At 46.8% G+C, this 12,386-nt stretch overlaps 1 protein-coding gene across 4 annotated transcripts; it reads left to right on the top strand.

Moving 5' to 3' along the window:
* Positions 1–116: 116 nt before the first annotated feature.
* Positions 117–9,859, top strand: HSCB (HscB mitochondrial iron-sulfur cluster cochaperone). Of its 4 annotated transcripts, none has more exons than XM_055549392.1 (6): positions 121–439; positions 2,492–2,588; positions 3,373–3,462; positions 4,026–4,170; positions 8,254–8,301; positions 9,716–9,859. In XM_055549392.1, the coding sequence occupies exons 1-6, from the start codon at positions 204–206 to the stop codon at positions 9,805–9,807; spliced, it is 708 nt and encodes a 235-aa protein (XP_055405367.1). In that variant the 5' UTR covers positions 121–203; the 3' UTR covers positions 9,808–9,859. The 4 variants fall into 4 exon arrangements, with proteins under 4 accessions (XP_055405368.1, XP_055405367.1, XP_055405371.1 ...); XM_055549396.1 differs by lacking the exon at positions 121–439 and adding an exon at positions 533–657 and having other exon boundaries at positions 3,373–3,467; XM_055549394.1 differs by lacking the exon at positions 121–439 and adding an exon at positions 536–657.
* The last annotated feature ends 2,527 nt before the right edge of the window (positions 9,860–12,386 follow it).

Raw genomic sequence — 12,386 nt, forward strand, 5'->3', positions numbered from 1 at the left:
TCCCGCCGGACCAATGAGAAGCAGCGGATGTGGCCGCCCCCGCAGCTTAAATGCTTTCTGGGAGTTGTAGTTTACGCTGCAGAGCGGGACTCAGAATCCAGGTTTCCCCCGGGTGGTCCCGCCCCCCGCCTAGTTCCCCAGCCAATCACTAGCACAAGTCTGGTCAGCCTCAGGTGACCTCGGCGAGGCAGGCCGCCGGCCCGATGTGGGGCGGAAGGGCCGGGGCCTTGCTCCGGCCGTCGGGGAGGTGGCCGACAGGGGTGCTCGGGAAAAGACTGCTAAACTGCAATGCTGCGTCGCTGGCAGGAAGCAGCTCCCCACGATGTTGGAACTGCGGCGGCCCAGGGGGCCCACCGCGGGGGGACCGGTTCTTCTGCCCTCAGTGCCGCGCGCTGCAGCCACCTGACCCGACTCGAGATTACTTCAGCCTCATGGACTGGTATGGAGGCCGTTTCTTTAAACGCGTCTGGACGTGCGAGAGGGGAGGGCGGGTCGGGCTAGGGGAGGAGGAAGGCTGGACCAGTCACACAGGTTGGCGGAGCCCTGGAGGACCGGGCTGGGGGTGGAGCCTGGTCGAGAAGGGTGCGTGGGATGTGCCTGGGGAGGAAATTAAGGGGCTGGCCTGAGCGAGGACGCTTTGAGGGGATGAAGACGAGAGTGAGTCTTGGAGTGGAGAGGCGGGGAGTGGTTAGGGGAAACTGAAGTTTGAAGGCAGCAATGGAGGGGCGGGTTCTGAGAGAAGGCCGAGAGGCGGGGCTTTGAGGGGAGGGTTCTTGGCGCGGCCCTAGGGCTTCCCTGATAGCTCAGGGTAAAGAATCTGCCTGCAATGCAGGAGACCCCGGTTCGATTCCTGGGTCGGGAAGATCTGCTGGAGATAGGATAAGCTACCCACTCCGGTATACTTGGGTTTCCCTGGTGGCTCAGCTGGTAAAGAATCCGCCTGCAATGCAGGAGACCTGGGTTCTACCCCTGGGTTGGGAAGATCCATTAATTACAGGCTTCCCTTGTGGCTCAGCTGGTAAAGAATCTTCCTGCAATGCGGGAGACCTGGGTTGGATCCCTGGGTTAGGAAGATCCCCTGGGGAAGGGAAAAGCTACCCACTCCAGTATTCTGGCCTAGAGAATGCCATAGACTGTATAGTCCATGGGTCGCAATAGTTGGACACGACTGAGCGACTTTCCGGAGAAGGCAATAGCACCCTACTCCAGCACTCTTGCCTGGAAAATCCCATGGACGGAGGAGCCTGGTGGGCTGCAGTCCATGGGGTCGCTAAGAGTCGGACACGAATGAGCGACTTGACTTGCACTTTTCACTTTCATGCATTGGAGAAGGCAATGGCACCCCACTCCAGCACCCTTGCCTGGAAAATCCCATGGACGGCAGAGCCTGGTGGGCTGCCGTCTATGGGGTCGCACAGAGTCTGACACGACTGAAGCAGCTTAGCAGCAGCAGCAGCAGAGCGACTTTCACTTTCACTTTGGAGCATAGAAGCTTGAAATTCAGAATGTTTAAAGTTGGCTTGAGATTTTTAAGAAAGAAGTACAGAAGTGGTATACAAAATATGAGAGTAAGAGCATGGAAAAACTTAAGGCTGTGGGCAGAATATAAGGGAAAAGTGAGAACTGGAGGGTCTGAGAAATAAGTGTTTTTCCTATTTACGCGGAAGGTCGAGGAGTTTGGAGAGGTGACAAATTTGGGCGAAGCTAAAGAGATAGTGCAGGCTCTGGGAATAAAAAGTGAAGGGGATTCGTTTAAAATAAAGTGAGAGGCAGAAATGAAAGGACCTGGGCCTTAGAAAAATAGAGTGTGATTCTGGAATGCCTCTTAACCCTGGGCTCTGGCCCCACCAGTCACTGAGCACGTATGAAGGGTCGCAGTAACACTACCCTGTAAGTTTTCAAGCATGCCAGTCTTGTTCTAACTTCAAGGTCTCTGTGTGTTCCCTGTGCCTGAATGCGTCTTTCCTCTGATCTCTGATTACTCCTCTTCATCATTTAGGTCTATGCTCAAATGTCATCTCTTTGTCCACTACATCTACCATTCTCTGATCTATTCTGTTTTCCTTTACAGTACTTAGCACTTTCTGGAATAGCTCTTGTCTACATGTTTATTGTGTCCCCCCTGAGAAGAGGAACCAAGCCCATAGTATGCTGCTGCTGCTGCTAAGTCGCTTCAGTCGTGTCCGACTCTGTGCGACCCCATAGATGGCAGCCCACCAGGCTCCCCCGTCCCTGGGATTCTCCAGGCAAGAACACTAGAGTGGGTAGCCATTTCCTTCTCCAGTGCATGAAAGTGAAAAGTGAAAGGGAAGTCGCTCAGTCGTGTCAGACTCCTCGAGACCCCATGGACTGCAGCCTACCAGGCTCCTCGGTCCATGGGATTCTCCAGGCAAGAGTACTGGAGTGGGATGCCATTGCCTTCTCCGAGGCCCATAGTATACAGATCTATAAATATGTGATGCATGAGTTTCATCTCCTGATTTCCTTCCAGCAACCGCTCCTTCAGAGTTGACACTGTGAAGCTCCAACATAGATACCAGCAACTACAGCGCCTTGTCCACCCAGATTTCTTCAGCCAGAGGTCTCAGGTAAGCCTACTGGCCATCCCTAATCATTCCCTGGATGAGGAAGCTCCCCTCTAGGTCATGGCCACCCTCTCCAATATTCTTCCCTGGAAAATCCCAGGGACAGAGGAGCCTGGTGGTCAACAGTCCATAGGGTCGTAAAGAGTCAGACATGACTGAAGTGACTTAGCACAACAGACATAGCACAGTCATACCCAGACACATATGCACCCTGGGTGCAGTGGCCTGTGGTTATGAGATTACCGATTACCAGGGACAAAACTGGACAACCAGCTTTGCCCTGGGGCAGCCTGATTACAACCAACCAGGCCCTGGATTAATCCTACACTCAGAGCTTTTACCTTACTTCCTGCTGCTAAGTCACTTCAGTCGTGTCCGACTCTGTGCAACCCCATAGATGGCAGCCCACCAGGCTCTGCCGTCCCTGGGATTCTCCAGGCAAGAACACTGGAGTGGGTTGCCATTTCCTTCTCCAGTGCGTGAAAGTGAAAAGTAAAAGTGAAGTCGCTCAGTCGTGTCTGACTCTTCGCGACCCCATGGACTGAAGCCTACCAGGCTCCTCCGTCCCTGGAATTTTCCAGGCGAGAGTACTGGAGTGGGGTGCCATTGCCTTCTCCAACCTTACTTCCTAGCAGAATTAAAAACCATTGTCTGAAAATTAAAACAGCTTATCCCACACCAGTTCTCCTTCCTTATGTGCCAGCCCATCAGTGTTTTATGAAACAGTTTGTGAATGTAAGATGGCTGATTTGCGTGGTAATATGACTATCTTCATTTCCACTTACAGAATGAAAAGGACTTCTCAGAGAAGCATTCGACCCTTGTCAATGAGGCCTATAAGACCCTTCTGGCCCCCCTGAGCAGGGGACTATACCTTGTAAGGTGATTTTCCAACCCTTCTATCATGACTGCCTGATCCCATTCCTCTGGGGGACAGCTGTTCCCCTGCATTCAACAGAAGAGTGCTTGAGATCTTAGCTAGTCTAGGGACCCATAATTAGCCTCAAAAATACTACATGCATATAGTTTTCTGAGTATCTCTATAAACTTTACTTGCCCAAATGCCTTTTTTTTTTTTTTTTACCATTTGCTATAAATTTAAAGAATTAGACGGTACTGGCTTTTAGGAAAGAGTAATTTTTGTTTTGTTTAGTTGCTAGTAGAGAAGTGAGCACCTTAGAGTTTTAGGATTTAATAGAATCTTTACCGATACATAGTTCAAAAGTGGAAGAATGACTTCCCTAGGGTCACATAGTTCCAGGTAGGAGAGTTCCAATACTCCTGTCTCAGTCCCAGTTTCATCACTGGGACACTTAAAGTCTTCTGCGTTAGTGACATTTTGTTCTAAAGGGTGAGAAGGATTTATGGTGAGTAGGATTTATGACTCTAGCCATAATTTCTTGAATTAAACTTAATTTTCCCTGCTTTATGCCCCAATAGCTAAAGCTCCGTGGAATAGAGATTCCTGAAGGGACAGACTATGAGATGGATAGTCAATTCCTCACGGAAATAATGGAAATCAATGAAAAACTTGCAGAAGCTCAAGGTGAAATTGCCATGAAAGAGATTGAATCTATTGTCAGAGGTAAAAGATAAAAATAGTACCAAATATTTTATATTGCTATTTTGAGTACATGTATAGTCTAAGTCACTCAGTCGTGTCCGACTCTTTGCAACCCGATGGACTGTATAGCCCACCAGGCTCCTCCGTCCATGGGATTTTACAGGCAAGAATACCAGAGTGGTTTGCCATTTCCTCCTCCAGGGGATCTTCCCGATCCAGGGATAGAACTCAGGTCTCCCGCATTACAGACAGATACTTTACCATCTGAGCCACCAGGGAAGCCCAAAGGCAGATTCTTAACCACTGGGCCACCAGAGAAGTCCCTATATATGTAGAAGTTTAGTGGAAAATGGATATAAAGAGGACACATTGGTCTTCATAGTGATTTGGGGAATTTTTTTTTCTTGATCATACTGAAACCCATTTTGTTAGACCTGCAAAATCCCTAATTCTCTGGAAAGCAGGCTTAAACTAAGAATGTAATAGTATTTTGTAGACCACAGTGCTCTTTCCTACCCATGACATCATTTGGATGATATTATTATCCCTGCCAAGAAAAACAGGCCTCAGAAGTTCATGGAAATACCCAAAGTCACTCAGCAGATATAGCAGAGCAAAGAATGAAACCTTGCTCTTATGATCCATGTTGCTTTGCTTTCACTTTATTCCATAGAGTGTCAGTCAGGGTTCTCCAGAGAAACAGAATCAATAGTGTATGTGTGTATGGAGAGAGAAACTTATTTTAAGGAATGGCTCATGCAATTGTAGGAGCTAGCAAATCCAAACTATGTCAGATAGACCAGCAGGCTGGAAACTCAGACAGAACTTCTATGTTAGTCATGAGGAAAAATTCACTCTTCAGGAAAACTCAGTTTTGGCTTACTGTCTTCAGCTGATTGGATGAGGCCCACCTGTGTTATTAAAGATAGTCTCCTTAAGGTCAACTGACTGTAAACGTTAATCACGTCTACAGAAAACCTTCACAGCAGCTTCTAGACTAGTGTTTGACCAGACAACGGCTGCTGCTGCTAAGTCGCTTCAGTCGTGTCCGACTCTGTGCGACCCCAGAGACGGCAGCCCACCAGACTCCTCCGTCCATGGGATTCTCCAGGCAAGAACACTGTGGTGGGTTGCCATTTCCTCTCCAATGCGTGAAAGCGAAAAGTGAAAGTGAAGTCGCTCAGTCATGTCCGACTCTTAGTGACCCCATGGACTGCAGCCCACCAGGCTCCTCCATCCATGGGATCCTCCAGGCAAGAGTATTGGAGTGGGGTGCCATTGCCTTCTCTGAGACAACTGGGCACTGCAGCCTAAACAAGTTGGCACATAAAATTAACCATGCCAAGTAGAAAAGGCTCCAGGTTTCTCACCCAAATTGTATGCATGTCCAAACTTTCACACATGTTTATGGCGTACCTACTGTGTATCAGGCACTGTGCAGGACACTGAGAATCCAGCAGTGAACAGAAGGACATGACCTTGGGCCTTCAGGGACTTTATATATTCCAATTCAGTGTGTCCCACATGGAAGTCATGAGTGTCCGTCCTCCATCCCCCAAAATCAACCTATTCCTCTGAAGATATTCCCTTTCTAAGTGGATGACGCTCTGCAGTTGCTCAAGTCCAAAACACTGAGTAGGCGTTCTTGACAACGTACTCCTCCTCGCCCCCATAGACAGTCTATCACCAAGTCTTGAAAAACTGGCTTTCTTACTGCATCTCAAATCCATCCATCCATTTTCACTGCCACCACCCCATCCCAAGCTACCATTCTCTCCCACCTGGATGACTGGAGTAACTCCAGACCAGTCCATCTCTACCTTCAGTCTGATATATTCCTACACTATCACCTGTGTTACCTTTCTGAAACCCAAATCTAATCATAGCACCCTTGGCCTTGCTTAAAAACTTGGAACTGGCTCCCTTGGCTCCCCATCACTTTCAGGTTAAAGAGACCTGGATAACTGGGCCTCTGCTTCCTCCTGTTTGCTCCTTCCATTCCAGCCATGCAGGCTGCCTCCAGTTCTTCATCTGTACTTTCCACCTTCCTGCCCAGGGCATTTGTAGGTACTGTTGCTTCTGCCCAAAATCCCCTTCTTCTCCACCCCATCTACTAACTCTTCCTCCTTCAGATCCGGGGGCAGTCCCCACTTCCTCAGGAAATCCTCAGAGGACCTCTGTCTAAGTCTTTTAGCTGAGAGTACCCCTCTTTTGTAGGACTAATAATAGTTATAACCTTATTGTTCTATGTGAGATTATTGGCCCCACATCAGCCTCCCCCATTAGACCAGAAGTTCTGTGGAGGCAGAAATTGTGTCTGCTTTTTGCTTCTCTCACATCCTCAGCACACATAACAGTACTTGGAGTGTAATGAGGACTCAGTAAATATTTATCAAGTGAGTGAATAAATAACAAACAAATTAAAAGCAGTAAAATAGAAGTTCTGGTGGGGGAGCTGTCCAGTGGGGGTATATCAGCACTAGAGCTATGTGGTATTGGAGAAAGAGAAACTCGGCATTTGCAGTCAGAAGGCGCGGCTGCATGGCTTTGGCAGGCAGATCATGGAGCTCTGGGTGAGGTGGGCTTGGGTTCAGTCCCAACACTGCCACTGACTTTTTGTGTGACCTTGAGCAAAGTGCCTTCACCCCCTCTGAGCCTCAGTTTCATCATCTGTAAAATGGAGACAATATTAGTACCCATTGTTGCAAGGATTGAATGAGTTAAAAACACCCTGATGCTGGGAAAGATTGAGGGCAGGAGGAGAACAGGGCAACAGAGGATAAGATGGTTTGATGGCATCACCGACTCAATGGACATGAATTTGAGCAAACTCCAGGAGATAGTGAAGGACAGGGAAGCTTGGCATGCTGAAGTTCATAAGGTCGCAAAGAGTCAGACACAACTTAGCAACTGGACAACAAAGTGTGTAAAACACTTGATACAGAGCCTGGTTCATGGTAAGTGCTCAGTCAGTGGTGGGGTTTATTTTAGCTCTATCATTAATGTCTGGCTTTAAGCAGGTCACTGACCTTCATGTAGAGTAATTCCTAAATTTCCTCCCTTACCTGCTAAGGCCCAGTTAAAGTGAACGTTCAAGGGCATGAGCTAGATGGTTTTGGGGTCAGGACTTCAGAGCCTCCAGACTCCTAATCCAGTGTTCTTTTTTGTCAACACCACGTTGCTACCAGAAAAGTGAGTTTCTAGCCACTGAACTAGGAGTCAGGTGACTTGGGGTCTATTCTGAGCTCTTCAACTCTCCAGCTGTGTAACCACAGTACATTTTCCCAATACCTGTCGTTGCCTATGATGGGGATATAATATATTTAAAAGTGCTTTGAAAGCAGGTACCCCCATAAATAATTAATACTGTCTGTATCTGGGAAATGCACTTATAAAATTCCTCATTTCCTAATGAGGGAACAATGCAAGCATGAGAGAGCTGCTCCTTTACTTCATCTGGCATCTTCTCTCTTCAGGTACGTTCTAAGTGCTAAGTCACTTCAGTCATGTCCAACTGTTTGCGACCCCATGAACCATTGCCCAAAGGCTCCTCTGTCCATGGGATTCTCCAGGCAAGAATACTGGGATGGGTTACCATTTCCTTCTCCAGGGATCTTCCCAACCCAGGGATCAAACCCGCGTCTCTTACATCTCCTACATTGGCAGGAGAGTTACCACTAGCGCTACCTGGGAAGGAGAGGCTGTATGATTTGCTAGTGGTTGCCTGATTCTGTAACACCCTGCTGATGGGTGAGCCCAGCTTGTTGATTTTTCTCCTAGCTGGAACCTGGAAGACTCAGAGTGCTTGGTGGAGATAAAATATGTCCTTGTCCTTTTTTCTTTTTTAATGCTTCTATAGCCATTTTATGAACTTTGGTGACTGCCCCTCAGACCTTGCGTGGGTGGGAAAACAGTGTAACTAGGGTCAGCCAGAGCTGCATGAAACAGAAGCTGCCAGTGTGAACATGTAGAGACAGAGGTCATGAGGCCTCGCCCTTGAATCCAAGCTCCCCGCTGTGCTGTATTCACAAGACGACAGAGGATTGTCTTCATATTATCAGTCTACTTAAATAGAAAAATTAAGATCTTGGTTTTCCTTTTCAGCTAAACAGAAAGAACTGACTGACGATGTGAGCAGAGCTTTTGAAAGAGGTACTCCCTTCATTTCATGACTTTCTTAAATACGGAAAGAAATTCTAAGCACTGAGATATAACCATTCATTCAATAAGTAGCTACTATATGCCCATCCTATGACAGTTATGTGGGGAGCGATAAAATAGAGATGAGCCTACATTTCAGCCTTCAAGGATTCACAGTATTGCTACAGAGTCCAGGTGTGTGCCAAGCCAGTAAATGTCCACTGAAGATTAGATGAGAGAAAATGCTCCCATTCCCCTTTGGCAAGTAGGGGAAGATAAGGTGAGGGATGTGGGCTGAAGCCAACCCAGACTGACCTGAGGGCAAGGCTGCACAGTCAACATTTGGCAAAGCCCCGTCTTCTGCAGAGCCCAGAAGGAGAAGCCTATGGCCCAACTGTGCTAAATTGTAAATATGGAGTCCTCACTGCTCCTGGCTCTCAGGCTGAAGAGACTAGATCTGTTTCTAGCTATTTTTAAGCAAGAACAGCCCATTCCCTCCATCCCTGTCTAGTGCCACCTCTTAAATAAGACAATAATAGCCCTTTGGCCTAGGGATCATTCCACTGCAGGAAGGAGAAAGCAACTCATACTAACCCAGATAAAAGGAGGTTATTCTAAGGAGTTAGGGCCACCTCTCAGAATCTAGAGTCCCAGAAATGAGTCCATACAGTGTGATGAGAGCTACTGTAGAGCAGGACCTGGAAAGTAGAAGCAGTCTGGAACCAAGACTGTGGTCCTGAATATGGTGGCCTGGCGGTCCACTCCATCCTTCTCTCCCTGCACCAGGTGCTTCCACATTCCTTATCAGGCTTCGACCACCATATATGACGGGGGGAGAACTCTTGAAACACAACTTAGGGACTTCCCTGGTGGCCCAGTGGCAAAGAATCTGCCTGCCAATGCAGGGGACACGGGTTCGATCCCTGGTCCAGGAAGATCCCACATGCCACGGAGCAACTAAGCCCATGCACCACAGCTACTGAGCCTATGCCCTAGAGCCCCTGCTCCGCAACAAGAGAAGCCACAGCAATGAGATGGCCGAGCAACACAGCTAGAGGAGCCCCCACTCGCCACAACTAGAGTGAGGCCCATGCAGCAAAAAAGACTCAGCACAGCCAAAATTCATTTACTTTAAAAAAACAAAAAAACTCAACTTAGTTATACTGGGCATCATCCTGAAAAAGGATCAGCTCCTCATTTAAAGTCTGAATCCTGTGAACAAGGATGCTTTTGCTCCCTTTGGTCGTAAGTCCTCTGTCCCTGAGAGCAATCCAGGTGTTCCATCTCCCTCTCTCAGATCTACTGAGTAACTGATCAACCTTCCAGAGCCCGGCCCTCAGCTTTGATCCAGCTGCCTTGGGTGGTAGAGTGATTTTATTCTTGCTTGAAATGAAGCCTCTCACATTAATCTTTCTCTTTATTTCAGACAATTTTGAAAAAGCCAAGGAACTCTTAACAAAGATGAGATACTTTTCAAACATTGAAGAAAAGATTAAGTTAAAGAAGATTCCCCTCTAATGGTTGCTAATTTTAAAGTTTTAAAAAATAAAGTTCTTAGTGATTTCTCTTCTGCCTCTGCTGACTGAGAACAGAGGTGCTTCAACCACTGTGACCATCTTAACTAACCTGTGGCTCAGGCACTAGCGGGCGGCAGAGTTTGTCATGTCAGCGGAAGCACAGCCTCGCCAGGGTTTGAGTGGTCGGCTTGTCACGGGGTACTTGGTATACCATGTCCCCCAGCTAGGCTGGTGGATGAAGAGATGCAAACAGGACCAACCTGAGGCCCTCGAGACGACGGGACTTTTTTCTGAAAAGGCCAGTAGTAAATATTTTAGATTCTGTGGGCCTCCTCCTCTGCTGCAACTACTCAACTCTTCCCTTGTAACATGTGCATGCTACATGCGTACTAAGCTGCGTCAGTCGTGTCCGACTCTCTGCGACTCTATGGACTGTAGCCCACCAGGCTCCTCTGTCCATGGGGATTCTCCAGGCAAGAATAGTGATGTGGGTTGCCATGCCCTCCTCCAGGGGATCTTCCCGACCCAGGGATCGAACCCACGTCTCTTACATCTCCTATATTGGCAGGCAGGTTCTTTACCACTAGTGCCACCTGGGAAGCCCTTATAGCATATTATTTACTAAGCAGGCAGTGGGTTAGATTTGAAAGGTGTTTACTACCCTCTGCTCTAGAACCACATCTTCCTACCAAAGGCATGACCTTCACAAATAGTCTTGTTAGTATGGCTTTCAGGGAATTCAATTTTGGAACCACGCAAACTCCCTAAGGGTCTCTTTGGTCCACACTTAAATAAATGCATGTCATCTACATGAAATATAGATAATTTTACCAAGAATTAGGCTGGTATGAAACACAAGCACATTTTCAGCTCCACCTTGGTGGAGCAGAGCGTTTTTAATCTGTTCCTGGACAACTGCTCTCCTGTCACCCGAAGCAGCTTCTTTCCCCTTTTCGATCTTTGGAAATTCAGTTTAAAGTTGATTCATTTCCAGAAGAAAAAAAAAATTTTTTTAAGTCTCTAGATCAAGGAAGATTAAAATAGAAAATTCTGAGAAACAGCATTCAAACTCTTAGAACTGCTTGTTTATAAATGAAAAAAATTCAGGGTTCTGAACCAAGGTTTAAATATTACGCCTAGAGCTTAAAACTGCAGCTCCTAGGACTTTCCTGGTGGTCCAGTGGCTAAGACTCTGCACTCCCAAGGCAGGAGGCCCAGGATCAAGCCCCAGTCAGGGAACTGATCCCATATGCTGCAACTGAAGATCCTGCATGGTATGACTTGGCACAGCCAAATAAATAAGTTTAAAAAAAATTTTTTTAAAGAAAAACTGGCATTCTTTTGCATCTTCCCTCATTACTGTCTTAAGAATTTATATCTTGTGAATCCAGTTATACTCAGTTAACGTTTCAGGATTTATGGATCTTTCTAAAGGCAAATGAACCACAGCAGCTGTCTGGCTTAATGATATTTAGGAGTATCAGTACAATCTCCAAGCCCCTCATAATTTACAAGAAGAATGAGTTACTTGTCTGAACATGCACAGGAAGTCCTTTAAGTAAATAATTACAAAGCAAGCAAAAAGTCCTGATTAGACTGGGTGCTTCTGCTAAGAAGGAAATGAAAGGAATATTCGAAATATGCCTGTAGACAATTTTCCATCCTTCCTCAGAACAAAGATCAAGACTGAAACTATCCGACCACAAAAAGATATCAGATCAATGAATTTGCTTCGAACGATGTTTTTGGCAGCACTTCAAAGAAACTTCCCCTTACCTATTGCCATTGGCTGGAAAGGCCTCCCAGCAAACCATTTCTGATCAGGGGAATAGATAGAAAAGAATATTTCTGGGATTTCCTTGGTGGTCCAGGGGCCAAGACTCTGTCTCCAATGCAGGCAGCCCGAGCTCGATTTCCGGTTAGGAAACCATCCCGCACGCTGAAACCACAAGTTTGCATAGCACAACCAAATATCCCTCATCACTGTCTTAAGAATTTATATCTTGTGAATCCAGTTATACTCAGTTAACATTTCAGGATTTATGGATCTTTCTAAAGGCAAATGAACCTTTAGGCAAATGAGTTGCATGTTGCAACTAAGACCTGGGTGCAGCCAGGCAAGCAATTTTTTAAAAAAGAAAAGACTTTATCTCTGAGACATGGTTTCCCCTCTCTTCCAAATTCTTTCCCTTTTAGTTTAAACTCCAAGTATAGCCGAACTTCTCAATCCAGAAGCCCGCTCAAGTGTTCCGTAACAAAGCCCTCTAGAGGGATGCTTCAGGACCTCTGAAAGCTTAGCAGTCCCACTTGGGTTAACATTTCTGACCAAGGGAAGGAAATTAACCACCTGCCTCCCAGCCCCACATGGTTCCTAATATAATGGTAGAACAAGTCAAGGGGGTGAGTGATTTGTGACCGTTTGCTCTGGTGTTATAGAAAGAACGTGGCTCCCCAAAATTTGTATGTTGAAGCCCTACTTACACTGTGGCTGTATTTGGAGATGGTGCCTCTAGGGAAGTAACTAAGGATAAATGAGGTTGTAAAGGTGAAGCCCTGATCTGACAGGATGAGTGTTCTTAC

This window comes from Bubalus kerabau, chromosome 16 (assembly GCF_029407905.1).
Source record: "Bubalus kerabau isolate K-KA32 ecotype Philippines breed swamp buffalo chromosome 16, PCC_UOA_SB_1v2, whole genome shotgun sequence".
In the NCBI taxonomy this organism is placed as follows: domain Eukaryota; kingdom Metazoa; phylum Chordata; class Mammalia; order Artiodactyla; family Bovidae; genus Bubalus; species Bubalus kerabau.

Coding starts and splice junctions, on each gene's coding strand:
- HSCB (XM_055549392.1), top strand. CDS start 204: ATGTGGGGCGGAAGGGCCGGGGCCTTGCTCCGGCCGTCGGGGAGGTGG. Junction 3,463..4,025: donor TGAGCAGGGGACTATACCTT/GTAAGGTGATTT, acceptor ATGCCCCAATAG/CTAAAGCTCCGTGGAATAGA. Junction 8,302..9,715: donor GAGCAGAGCTTTTGAAAGAG/GTACTCCCTTCA, acceptor TCTTTATTTCAG/ACAATTTTGAAAAAGCCAAG.